The sequence below is a fragment of the Metopolophium dirhodum genome, chromosome 8 (genome assembly GCF_019925205.1).
Source record: "Metopolophium dirhodum isolate CAU chromosome 8, ASM1992520v1, whole genome shotgun sequence".
NCBI lineage: Eukaryota > Metazoa > Arthropoda > Insecta > Hemiptera > Aphididae > Metopolophium > Metopolophium dirhodum.
Window position 1 is genome coordinate 20,695,475 of NC_083567.1, and position 12,592 is coordinate 20,708,066.

The 12,592-nt window shown below is 29.1% G+C and overlaps 2 protein-coding genes across 6 annotated transcripts; one reads left to right on the forward strand and one right to left on the reverse strand.

The window, feature by feature from the left end:
* Positions 1-1,262: 1,262 nt before the first annotated feature.
* On the reverse strand, positions 1,263-4,879 carry LOC132950277 (GPI mannosyltransferase 3). 5 transcript variants are annotated; one of them, XM_061021632.1, is made up of 2 exons: positions 4,105-4,879; positions 1,263-3,742 (listed from the first exon to the last, which is right to left on the reverse strand). In XM_061021632.1, exon 2 carries the CDS (start codon positions 3,671-3,673, stop codon positions 2,162-2,164), a length of 1,512 nt encoding a protein of 503 aa, XP_060877615.1. In that variant the 5' UTR covers positions 3,674-3,742; positions 4,105-4,879; the 3' UTR covers positions 1,263-2,161. The 5 variants fall into 5 exon arrangements, with proteins under 5 accessions (XP_060877615.1, XP_060877614.1, XP_060877617.1 ...); XM_061021631.1 differs by having other exon boundaries at positions 3,818-4,879; XM_061021634.1 differs by having other exon boundaries at positions 1,264-3,742; positions 4,485-4,879.
* Positions 4,880-4,987: 108 nt separating this feature from the next.
* Positions 4,988-9,832, forward strand: LOC132950276 (ATP-dependent RNA helicase DDX54). Its single transcript, XM_061021629.1, has 12 exons — positions 4,988-5,143; positions 5,254-5,433; positions 5,510-5,683; positions 6,474-6,682; positions 6,751-6,897; positions 7,025-7,193; positions 7,367-7,577; positions 7,665-7,894; positions 7,982-8,182; positions 8,391-8,722; positions 8,794-9,089; positions 9,359-9,832. Exons 2-12 carry the CDS (start codon positions 5,263-5,265, stop codon positions 9,559-9,561), a joined length of 2,343 nt encoding a protein of 780 aa, XP_060877612.1. The 5' UTR covers positions 4,988-5,143; positions 5,254-5,262; the 3' UTR covers positions 9,562-9,832.
* Positions 9,833-12,592: the final 2,760 nt, after the last annotated feature.

Below are 12,592 nucleotides of genomic sequence, written 5' to 3' on the forward strand. Positions count from 1 at the left end.
ACCTTCAACGATTTTTAGAATACCTTTAGTATTATTATATTTTCAACACACAATGACATTTATTAAATGTATTATTTTTGCCAAAAATGAATTTAAACCAACTGTTGTAGCCTGTAGGTACTTACTAATCCCTAATGGACAATGGAAAAATAAATTAAGTACTTTAACCACAATAAAATCACAAATACACCTACCTACTTAATAATATCAACCTACTTCATTGAATTGAATTGAATTGAATAATAAAATACTGTCAAATATAAATTCAAACTTCCTATATTTGTAATATAATATGTAAACCGTCGTAATTTAAGATTTTTCAAGTGTATGAGCGCCCAGCTCTCCACGGCCTTTATCCTTCTATCTGTTATGTAAATCGTATGAATAGATATTATTATAATGGTATTTGATTAAAGAATATTTTTGATTTTATCAACAAAAAAATGCTATTTTACATAATTGTATATAAATTATTATTATTAATTTTAGTTTAAAGTATAATTAATGGATATTGGATAATAAATAAATAAATTATAATACCTATATAATGTAATTAATTTTAATTATGCTATTTATATCATTAACTGTTCCTATGTTGGTCAATTAGATCACTAATTTTGAGATCATATAGATCTTTAGGGGAAAATATAAATTTGGTGATCTTAAAGACCGTATATATGGATCTAGATGGCCCAAGGGGATTTAGTTGACAGGGGAACTAATTGACCCACGAGGATCTAGTTGACCACAGGGGATCTAGTTGACCACAGGGGATCTAGATAACCATGGGGATCTAGTAGGACGGGGATCTAGGTGATACGTCACCTAGGAGGATAATAAGCACGGACTAAGATAGTACTATCTTAAGGTACGGTTTCCTAGCATAGATAATATAAGAATTATTATATTATTATTCTTATATTATCTATGTTTCCTAGCCGCATCTAGTCGCAACGGCTGGCCGCACCATACTGCTCACGGACGAGTACAGACGCCGGCCGCAGCGGCTATAATGCTGTTATGAGTCGTTGCGGCTCGACGCTACGGCCAGCCGCGGCTAGGAAACCATACCTTTTAGTCCGTGATAATAAATAATAACTATTTAATCCGAAAATAACTTAAGTATTCACTTGTTTAATTTTGTACACACGATCAGTAACAAAATGAGAAAAACCTATATAATCTGTAAAAATTAAAAATCCATCATACCAAATATTAGTTATCATATGTAAAACAATATATAGAAATTCGCTAGACTAAACCGGTGTGAAAAATAATGCATTGGGATGTTTGGACCATATAATTTACACGGTTCATTATCCCGGTGCGGGATAATTTTTAACCGGTTTAGTACAGCGAATTTCTATAATAAGATATATACCCATCTTCCAAAGTTTTCGATACTTCCCTACTACAATATGCTTCGATAAATAATCAAATCAAAAACAAAAACTGTATAGAAATTAGCAGTGGTCCTCAAACTTTTTTGTTTTTGAAGCGCTTGCCTAAGTTGTTAACATAATTCTACGGAACCTCAAAAATTTGGTGGTTAATTGGTTTTTTTTATAAAATATAACCTTCAACCAACTCACGTCTCGCATCGTTTTCGTCTTTCCTACGAAACATTTTTTTTTTTTTATTATTATCATAAGTGCTCACATTGATGTAGCCCCCCTAAAATTTTAAGACTTCCGCCTATTATTAATAAAATATAAACATGATTATTGATAAATGATAACCCAAATATTATTTTATTTTAATTTATTTCAGATATGTTCATATGAAACACAGTAGTTTAGCCCTTTCTAGACCAAGCACTGTGGAAGATAAAAAAAAATGAAAATAAAAAATGTTTACAGCTATACACATGATTAACCATCATTGACACTGTAATCTTACTGTATTTTTAGAAAATATAGAAGGAATTTAAATTTAAAAAGAAATACAACAAGTATTAACATTGAACATTTTAAATCATTGTAATAAGATAACTTAACAACATACAATTAAAAACAAAATCATACATTAATTGGTAACAGGTATTCAACATGATCCAATAGTTTTCAATTAATTCATATAAACTTCAATATTCTATTATATAACAAAACCAAAATGTAAAACATAGTTAATACAAATATAATCAAACCTTAAACATTCTAATTTACCCAAAACGACCTTCAAAATAATTATACTGATCGGGGTGTTCAATACATGAAAACACATTTATGTACCGTCCAATTCTCGCAGATGGAAAATCGGTATGAAACATTGACAAAACATTCTTGTATTTTCCTTTAGTTAAAAATGCATGTAGTGTGTTTGATAGTACCTCAAACATTACTATGTGTGTTGGTAAATTGTTATTACTTTCAGCGGAATACGACTCATCAAGCCACTTATTTGGATTTTCAAAAAATATATCAGCTTCATCAGTATAATTTGAAATGCCGTTTAGGTTTGGCTCACATGTTAAAATCCTTGCAGATATATTCAAATGAAGATGACTATAAAGTGGAGTTGAGTGACATGGCATTAGAAATAATAATGTTGAATTTTGAGGTATCTTAGCTAAATATGGCATAACTCTGGTAGACCCTATTTGATGATACCGTCCCAAATAAATCAATACTATGATATTTAATATGACCGTAAAGGTTCCTAATTTTATAAACTTTTTACAAACTATAGAAATTTGTTGAGATGTAATAAAAAATATCATAGGAAACAATGGTAGTAGAAATCTTTGTTCTTTATGAGCAATCATACTTAACACAGACAAAGTCCAAAATACTGTGATTATCAACTTGGATTCAGTATCATTAAGATCAATGTGTCTTATTTTTTTGATAAAACAATAAATGAATATAAAAAATATAGGTCCCAACACTGGTGGTAATCCACTGACAAAGTACCAATACCAATGTTCAACGGAATAATGAGCATTGACTTTTTTTATAATATTATAATACAAAAAATTCCAGTGTGTAACAACAAAAGAACCGTGAAAGTATGAATCTAATGTTATAGAAAGCATAAGTGACGTCAAACCAATACAAATATACCTTGCTAGGTTATTTAGCGTGTAACGTTTATGAGCAAAAAAATCAAATACAATTAATGGTAGCCACACTATTATTGCTGTTGGGCGCATAACACAAACAAGAGCAACTATCCATAAAAATGTGACGTCTTTATTCCTCAATGACCAAGGGTAATAATACAAGGCAATTGTTGTCAAGTTGGTTTCCAATGTGTTAACTAAGGTACGCGTCGAACAATATGCCAAAAACGGACTTGACATATAACAAACAACTGGCCAAAATACATTTGAACATTTAGAGTGTTTTTGTATCCAGGACACAAAACAGTAATCTGAGAATGTCGAAAAGAGTGTTTGTAGAAAGCGAGGACTCCATATTAAAAATTGTAATGTGTCAAGGGAGAAAAATTTTAAAATCTTATATATTATTACAATCCATGAAATGGATAAGTAACTTCTTATACCGACAATCCACTCCCAAGTGCGATATCCAAAACCAAAAGTAATATAATGCGCTATCTCTAAAGACTGCCAGTATTCATCTGGGACATACCATGAACGAATTATATATAGATGGAACAATCTTATAGTCAATAATGATGTACAAACAGTCAACGATGTTGGATATTTCATGTTTCAATAATGGACGATTGCACATTTATGTATCTTCTTAATTTTTCTTCTTTTTTTTTGATTATCAGTCTGAAAAATAAATAATATAAGTAATTTATTAATCAATAATAAATTATGACATGGATAAGTTAAAGGCTAGTTTACTTAAATATTTTATTGATTTAAAACAATCTGTCTTCAAAAAGATGCAAAATGAAAGGTAACTATTTCAATCAAATACTTGTTTGAAATTTAACTTAAAGATGTTTAAGTTGGTTAAAATTATGCAATAATAGTATGATATATTAAACCATTAGAATTCAATAGAAAAATTAGGTACAATTTAGGTATAGTTAAATAAATATTGATAAATAATAATAATCAATTTACAATATTAAAAATGATTTTTTTCATCCATAATTTAATAAGCCTATTATTCATTAATAAAATACCTTCAAGAAGTTCAAGATAAGACAAACGTTCAAGTCGTTTATATGAGTGACTGGTTAAGTTTTTAAGTTCTCAATATACCAATTATATAAAAATTAATATTAGGTACCGCCTATTGGCTATTAGGTAACTAATTGGAAAATATAACGTAAACAAATACCACATATAAATTACATAAACATTAAATTTAAATTTTTAAGAGATTTAATGAGACTTATATCAGTGATTTTATAAATTATTATTATTCAATGATCAATAGGTACTCGCATAATCGCATTTTTTCATTTAACAAGTTTCAAGTTTAATACTGCTAGCAATGCTGTTGTAGTGCTGTAGCAATTCAAAAATCAAAATATTATCTTATCTATTGTTTACAGTTTACTTGTGTCTTGAGCATAGACCTAAAAAGACCTATGTTAATAAGTCTAGGGTCTTGAGCACGACTTTAAATTGTTCTGTGGTGATGCTATCTGCATTCTCTTCTATTTAATTTTTTCTATTAGCTTTTAACATGAAGATAAGAATATATTAATAATTATACAATAATAAAACAATGCTTATGAATTATACACATGTACACATGTACGAACTATATAAACTTAATAAGTAATTATTGTTCAAGCAATAAAATTAAAAATGTTAGCTGTACAAGAGTCAAGGTTTTAAAAATAAATATATTTTCCATAAAACTGTAAAAAACATGAATAACCATTATACTACGCGTGTTAAAGTGGCTAATGGCTTATGGCTATGACAAAATATAATATTTTTGTAATAATTTGTCATGAAAGTATACATTATCAAAAATATGGCCGATGACTGATAACAGATAGATATTAGATAACTCCAATCAATTTATCAATAACATTATTATCAATTGGCACGTGGTTTTAACTTTTGGAAACAACAATATTATTCATTATTTAATATTTATAATAATTATTAATTTACTAGTTTACTATACCTATTTTGCATTGTATCGAGCATTCGAGCCAAAAGGATTCCTGAGTTTCGTAGTTTTTTAATTATTTCTTTATTCAAGTGAGTTTATGCGTTTAATTAATTAATTAAATTTATCTATTCTGTGGTTTATCGTTGTACATAGGTAATTACTGTTTATTGTTTATAATGTGCTTTTCATTTGAATGTAGGTTGGAAAAATGGACGAAGAAACGTTAATTGGCTTTAATGATATAGCCACATTAAAACCAGAGGTCAAACAAAAAACTGGCAAAAGATCGGGAGGTTTCCAAGCCATGGGATTGAGTTTCCCTGTACTGAAAGGAGTACTTAAAAGGGGTTACAAAGTTCCCACTCCTATACAGAGAAAAGTAAGGCCGAACCTAAAACTATGTTGTTCTTGACATTGTTTAATTGTATTTTCTCCTTTTTGGTATTATTTTTCAGACAATCCCTATTGCTTTGGAGAACCGTGATGTTGTAGCTATGGCCCGTACCGGTAGTGGAAAAACCGCTTGTTTTTTGATACCAATGTTTGAAAAATTAACTCAACACACTGTAAATGGCCATAAAGGAATACGCGCTTTAATTTTATCACCAACTCGAGAACTTGCTGTTCAGGTAATATTATATGGAATCATAAATGTAAATTCTGGACAATACAACATCTTAAAATCCCTAATATTCATCACACATAGAAAACATTATAAAAAAATTGTTATGCTGCTGTGAACTAACCAATCCGACTACATCATAGTCTTGTATGTGTATTTTATGTTATATTCGACAGGATTGGAAGCCATTGGGGTTAACTTGATAGTTTTTGATATTATTATATAAAATAAGTATCCCATAATGTTATTAATGGAACCATTGTTCCATTAACATTTATTCATATACAATTAATAAAAAAATTAATCAATGGTAGGTATATATCGAGTAGCTTAATGTTTATTAAATTAATTAGTAACTACTTTATTAAATATTACATTACCCTCAGTTGCCAAAAAATGAATAAATATAATAATATATTTGGCTAAGTACCTATTAATATTCTGTTTTTTAATAAATTACAACTAATCTAACTATCTATATTCTATACTCTGTTCCAAATGAGATCAGTACCGGTCAGAGACCAGTTTTCGTTTGAAACGGTCAGGCACCATCCCCATTATATTTATCACGTTATGTTCTGTCACGTGACAAAGCCACGTCCATGCGTACAACTTGGCCACACGGTACTGATCTCATTTGGAACAGAGTATAAGTAATGTAGCCTGTAGGATAGTTCTTGTAAGTTCAAAATATATTTATGGTATATTGTATTTGATACATAAAAAGACAAATCTTATTAATTTAAGTTATCATTTACAAAAGTATTGTTTATATTGTGAAAATAATTTGATTTCAGACATTGAAGTTTTTAAAAGAAATAGGAAAGTTTACTAATTTGAAATCGGCCGTGATATTAGGAGGTGATCCAATGGAAGCCCAGTTTAGCACAATGCACAGTGCTCCAGATATTGTTGTAGCAACTCCAGGTCGATTTTTGCATTTATGTGTAGAAATGTCTTTGAAGTTGCCTTACATTCAATATGTTGTTTTTGATGAAGCAGATAGGTAAGTTTCTTTTTAATTAAATTGATTTACTATATTATACTTTATAACCAATATATGTTGTTTTGTAGGCTTTTTGAAATGGGTTTCGGTGAACAATTAACAGAAATTATTGCTCGTCTACCAGAGACTCGACAAACATTGCTTTTTTCAGCTACTTTGCCAAAAGTTTTAGTTCAATTTGCTCGAGCTGGACTTTCTGATCCCGTTCTTATAAGGTTAAATCTATATAATTTTTCTTGTGTAATGTTGATGAAAATATAATTTTTATTCAATCCTTTAACCTTTTTAATATAGTTTATATTAGATATCCTAAATGTTAGTATTGAATATTTTAAACTTTAGATTGGATGTTGAGTCAAAAATACCCGATACACTAGGACTAGGATTTTTGAATGTGCGACCCGAAGAACGAGATGGTGCTCTATTATGTCTCCTGAAATATGTTGTCAAACCAGATTCAATGACTATAATTTTTGCTCCGACCAAACATCATGTTGATTTTATTCATTTAGTAAGTTTTTCTGAAAAATAGTTTCAATATACATTTTGTATCTATTATCATTGATTATAAATACTAAGTACTATTATTTATAACCAATGCTATTGTCTATTGGATATTACGTCTATCTGGTATGTTCTTAAGCGTATTTCATAAATTAGATTTGGTGTACATGTTTATTTTAGCTTCTGGATTCTCAAGATATATCAAATACATTCATATACTCTGATTTGGATCCAACAGCCAGGAAAATAAATGCTAGTAAATTTCAAACAGGCAGTGTGAAAACTCTCATTACAACTGACATAGCCGCCCGTGGTATTGATATTCCACAGTTGGATACAGTTATCAACTACACATTTCCAGCAAAGTCTAAATTGTTTGTGCACAGAGTTGGTAAGTAAATATTAATACTTATTAGATATAAAATATATGTTATTTTTTTATCATACTTAACAACTATTGTCTATTATTATTCTATAGGGCGGTGTGCTAGAGCTGGAAAAGTTGGTCAAGCATATAGTTTAGTGACACGTGACGAAATGTGTTACTTATTAGATCTACATTTGTTCTTGGGCCGTCCATTTAGCCCTGTGCTCGAAACACCAAAGTCCGATGATGATACTGATGGCCTTTTCGGTATAGTACCACAGTTGTTATTGGAAGAAGAACTAGGACAGTTGACAAGTTGGTATACATCATCCATTGATGTGGTAAGTTTAATGTTTTGCATATGCAATCAAAGGATATATAATTTCTTTTATTGCATAGATTATAAAATATGTTATGTATTGTTATAGATAAATTCTCTGAAAACTTGTACAAATGGTTATAAAAACTATATCAAGTCTAGGCCAGGGGCATCTGTTGATAGTGTTCGTAGAGCTAAGAAAATTAACTTATCAGTTATTGCAGAGCATCCAATGTTTGAGAAAATAATTGCAGCAGATATGGGACGTATTGATTTTGTTAGCCGTATTAAAAACTTTAGACCAGAAACCGTAAGTCATTATTTGCAAGTTATGGTGCACAATAAGAGGGAATAAGTTAATTAAGTTAAAATTCACTAAATTAATTTAACTTAAATATTTTAATTATTTCCGTAGGAAATTCCTATTTAGGCAAAAATATATCACCACATTTTTAAACCACATTTAAATATTAACTAAGTGTCGTAATACCTAATATAAATATTATATTCTGTTATAGACAGTTTTTGAAATGGGTCAGTCTACAAACTCAATACCATTACTTCAGATGAAATTGTTAAGAGAAAGAAATATGCCCAGCGTTATTAACTATCATCGGAAAAAGCGTGAACAACTCGATGATTCTGAAGGTGTGCGGTTGAAAAAAGTTGATTTGCCATCGAGTGATCCAACTGAGATTAGTGAAACATTTAATGACATTATCACACAAAGACCACGCGTAACTGGTCAAAAAAAGAGAAAAAATCTAAAAAAAACAAAACAACCAAAACCAGCAGTTAAGTCTGAACATTTTATACCATACCAACCAGCTGATTGTTACACAGAAGAGGGGTAAGTGAATGAAAATATATAAACTTTATAATCATTTTAAACACGTGGTCTTACACATTGTATTTTTTCAGTTTGGCTGTTGATAATTTGAAATCGAGTGAAGGAATATTGGATTTAATGGGCGATTCGGAACAGTCATTAGCTAAACAAAATTCGAATAAACGTAAATGGGATCCAGTGAGTCATAAATATGTAACTGCACAGAGTCTTGAGAAAAATCAAGTGAAAAAAATCAAATCTGAGTCTGGGCATTGGATACCAATTACATACAAAAGTGATAGGTATGAAAAATGGCAGGAGAAATCAAAATTGAAGAACTCTGTAGCTGAAGGAAATAATGAAGAAGATGAAAAGAAAATAGCACCTTGTAAGTACAATATAAATGTAATATTTTTGGAATCCATAATCATTAAATTCCTATCCGCTCATACTTCATATCTTTACCAGTTTACCATGGTTATTGAGATTTCCAGGTGAAGAATGGTCCATAATCTCATTAGAAAACTATTTAAAGATGCTCTGGCTTTGAAATATTTTAAAATTCAACATATTTTTATGATTTAATTATTATCATATTATCATATTATTTATCAACAAGTTCATTAATTCTGTAAACTTTGTGTTTTGTCCTTTTAGTGTTCCGGTTCAAATTAGACACTCGTTGGGGACGTCACAACGCTAAATTGCGTGAACAACAATCTGAAAGCCGTCTGAAATTGGACACTAAACACATACTGAAACAGAGAATAATTAAAGATCACCGAAGAAAAAAGAATGCCAGGAAACCCGTTAAAAAAGATAAAATTCGCAAGAAGAGTGCCAAATTTAATAAAATTTAACTGTAGAATTATTGTTGAGGTATAATTACGTATTATTATAAAAAAAATTAATATTAATTATAATAAATTATAGTAAACCAATTGTAATTTCAAACTTTCATGACCTCTCGTCATTACAACAACAACACTGTATATGAATAACTAATTTTAGCACTATCAAGATTAACTGTCTACCTAGATAACTGAAGTGTGTAAAAATAATTTTGGATTGGTGTTTGAGTGCCTAATATATGTTTATATTCCAATAAAATTATTATATTATTTTATATTATACACAACAATTTAGTTTTTTATATAGAGTAAGTGAGGCCAGACAACTTTTACGATGTAGGAGGTGTAATAATCAGAAAAAAAAGTTAAGAGAAAAATTTACCAAAATACTTATTCTTGTACAATTCTACAGTTGTAGTGGCCAAACGATTCATTAAAATTACAAATGTAGAACATTTTTAAAACTAAGTTGTCTATTATAATGTTTAAAAATAATTACTTATATGCTTTGTCACAATTTTTTTTTTTAATGTTACCTTTTTGCAGTCAGGAAATATTTTTCTGTAATCACTTACAACTTGTAACACAAACTGTTTTTGTTCCTCGTTGGTGGTGAGTATTGAATTGTAGTCTTCAATCAATTTTATTCCCCTCTCGGCCGTATCATTGACAGTTTTCAGTTTAGAAACCATTTGCAATGCATTTTGAAAAGTTAAGTTTTCACTCCAATCTGCTGGGTCATTTAAAAGAAATTCTGTATCCAAGTTAAATATTTTGAAAAAATCTAAAGTTTCACTTGAGACGAAAAACTATTTCATTTTTCACAAATTCTGAAATTTCTGATTCTTTTAAATTTAATCGTTTGATATTCTCGTTTGAATCTGTTTTATAATTTAGTTTAACGATCATTTTTCTTTTTGATTCAATAGAAATACTTTTATCGAAAAATGCCAATGCAACTGCTTCGGGTGTTAGATACCACAAATGATTTCGAAATTTATTCATTGCTACTCTAGATATATTATTATTAATTGAACTATAGTTGTCCTTTTTTTCGTTGATTTATTAAAAATAGTCTATCTGTTTCGATTTTCATAATTTGTAGAGCATCAGCATGGGCTACATAAAATAAATCATTAAATGTTGAAATAAACAGTTTTTCGTGTTCCTTATGACTTTCTGTATTTCTTGTGGCATGCTTTTGAAGTGTTCTCCACTCATCGTATAAAGATTCAACTTTAGATATACAGTGTTTTTCTAATCGTACTGGAATACGGGCTTTTTCCCAAAAAACAAACACTTCTCGAATAATTAATCTAGCACTTTCACGAAGATTCAATTTTACGACTCTTAAATTAAAAAACAAAGTCTTCAATACTTCTAAATTAGACGGTAATTTACTTCCTGATATTTTATTTGAATAGTTGTTAATTAAATAAATTTTCTCTCGTAAACATATATTATAAGACATTATTAAACGTAAAATATTAACAACAGTGTACAAGACGATGAAACATAAGTACAAAACTACAAATTAAACTTATCTGCAGGCAAACAGTGAACACAATTTGTTGAATGACAGTAAAAGGTACAATACTATTAAATATAAACGGTTTTTGCAATCTTATCTTTATATTATAACCACAATAATTGACTGAAATAGTGAAATCGATTACATTATAATTTAATAATAATTTGGTAGATTATTTTCAAGATAAACACTGTGTTTAGATTAAAATTATTAATACCTACATGATTTTTATACAAATATATTAACTACTTCAATCTTACTAATATTTGTTTAGACTTTAGTTTAATATTACATATACCTACGAGTATATTAATTTACATACTACAATACATTTTTTGTCCCTAAGTAATTTTAAGGTATTCTGAATCATTTGACTGGTACAAATAAAAAGAACGGTTATGCCAGATTTTTTGAGCTTTTACTTATTTTTTTCATTAAATTATAACTATGCCGGTAATAAATTATGTAATAATGTCAAGTGACATTTTTGAAATCATGATAAAGTTTGCTACCTAGAATAGTAAATGTTAAATGTTTTTTGGTTGAAAAAAAAATTATAACCCAATGTTTAGAAAATGTTGTAAAAAATTACAAAACTACTCAACTTCAAGTGCCCGGGGGCACGGCTTAAAATTAAATGATCGATTTCAAATTTTGCAGGTATTATTTTTTTGGGCATTAACATAAAATGGGTTGGTGCCGTAAACTGTACAATTAAAAAAAAAATTTACAAGAGTAAGCTGAGGGCCACCCTAAGGTACCTACCTGATAAGTAATAACTATTAAGGTGATCGCAGCAAGTAATTTTCATATTATGTATCAGAGTTTTAGACTCAATGTCTGTGGTAAATTACACATTAAGGCCCTTGCAAACCCTATTAATTTTTCATCAAAACGACCTTAGCGACTGACAAAAAATAAAGTACTTCTAGTGGTTCGATTTAAAAAATGTAAAGATGTTTTAATCAAGTCTACTTTGCATCGGTTGGACCATATTTATCATACTTTAGATATTTTTGAATATATTCAATATTAAAAAAGGTGGGCAAGTGGATGTCGCTCTGCTGTACTGTAGGTTACAAGTGGGTCACTGTATAATGGATGGTATTAAATTTGAATTCAATGATATATCATTGTATAAGAAAAACGATTCTGAGTGGAGACGATATGTCAGTCTAGGTATAAGACATATTATACACTTATCTATGGTATTAAAAAAAAAATTGACCTATAATAAATTCCAAATTAATCATATCACAATATCCATTAGGTACATATAACGCGTTATACATCAACAACAAACCGTGATACTATCATCATAATATATCGATGAAAATATTACAAATTAGAAGTTTCAAGTGCCCACGAATAATATTATACAATCACAACAAAATAACTAAAATAGTTATTCTAGGTTTTTATGTAATTTCGTCCAAATTTGAACTTAAAATGACTATACAAATAAACTGTGCTTGTGTATTTTTTAGATTTTTTGGTAACCGAATTATC

What these genes read in the sequence shown, in the direction of transcription:
- LOC132950277 (XM_061021632.1), bottom strand. Translation starts at nt 3,673, where the DNA reads ATGAAATATCCAACATCGTTGACTGTTTGTACATCATTATTGACTATA.
- LOC132950276 (XM_061021629.1), top strand. Translation starts at nt 5,263, where the DNA reads ATGGACGAAGAAACGTTAATTGGCTTTAATGATATAGCCACATTAAAA. An exon ending in AAAACTTTAGACCAGAAACC is followed by an intron (nt 8,183 to 8,390) that starts GTAAGTCATTAT and finishes ATTCTGTTATAG; the next exon opens with ACAGTTTTTGAAATGGGTCA. An exon ending in TGAAAAGAAAATAGCACCTT is followed by an intron (nt 9,090 to 9,358) that starts GTAAGTACAATA and finishes TTGTCCTTTTAG; the next exon opens with TGTTCCGGTTCAAATTAGAC.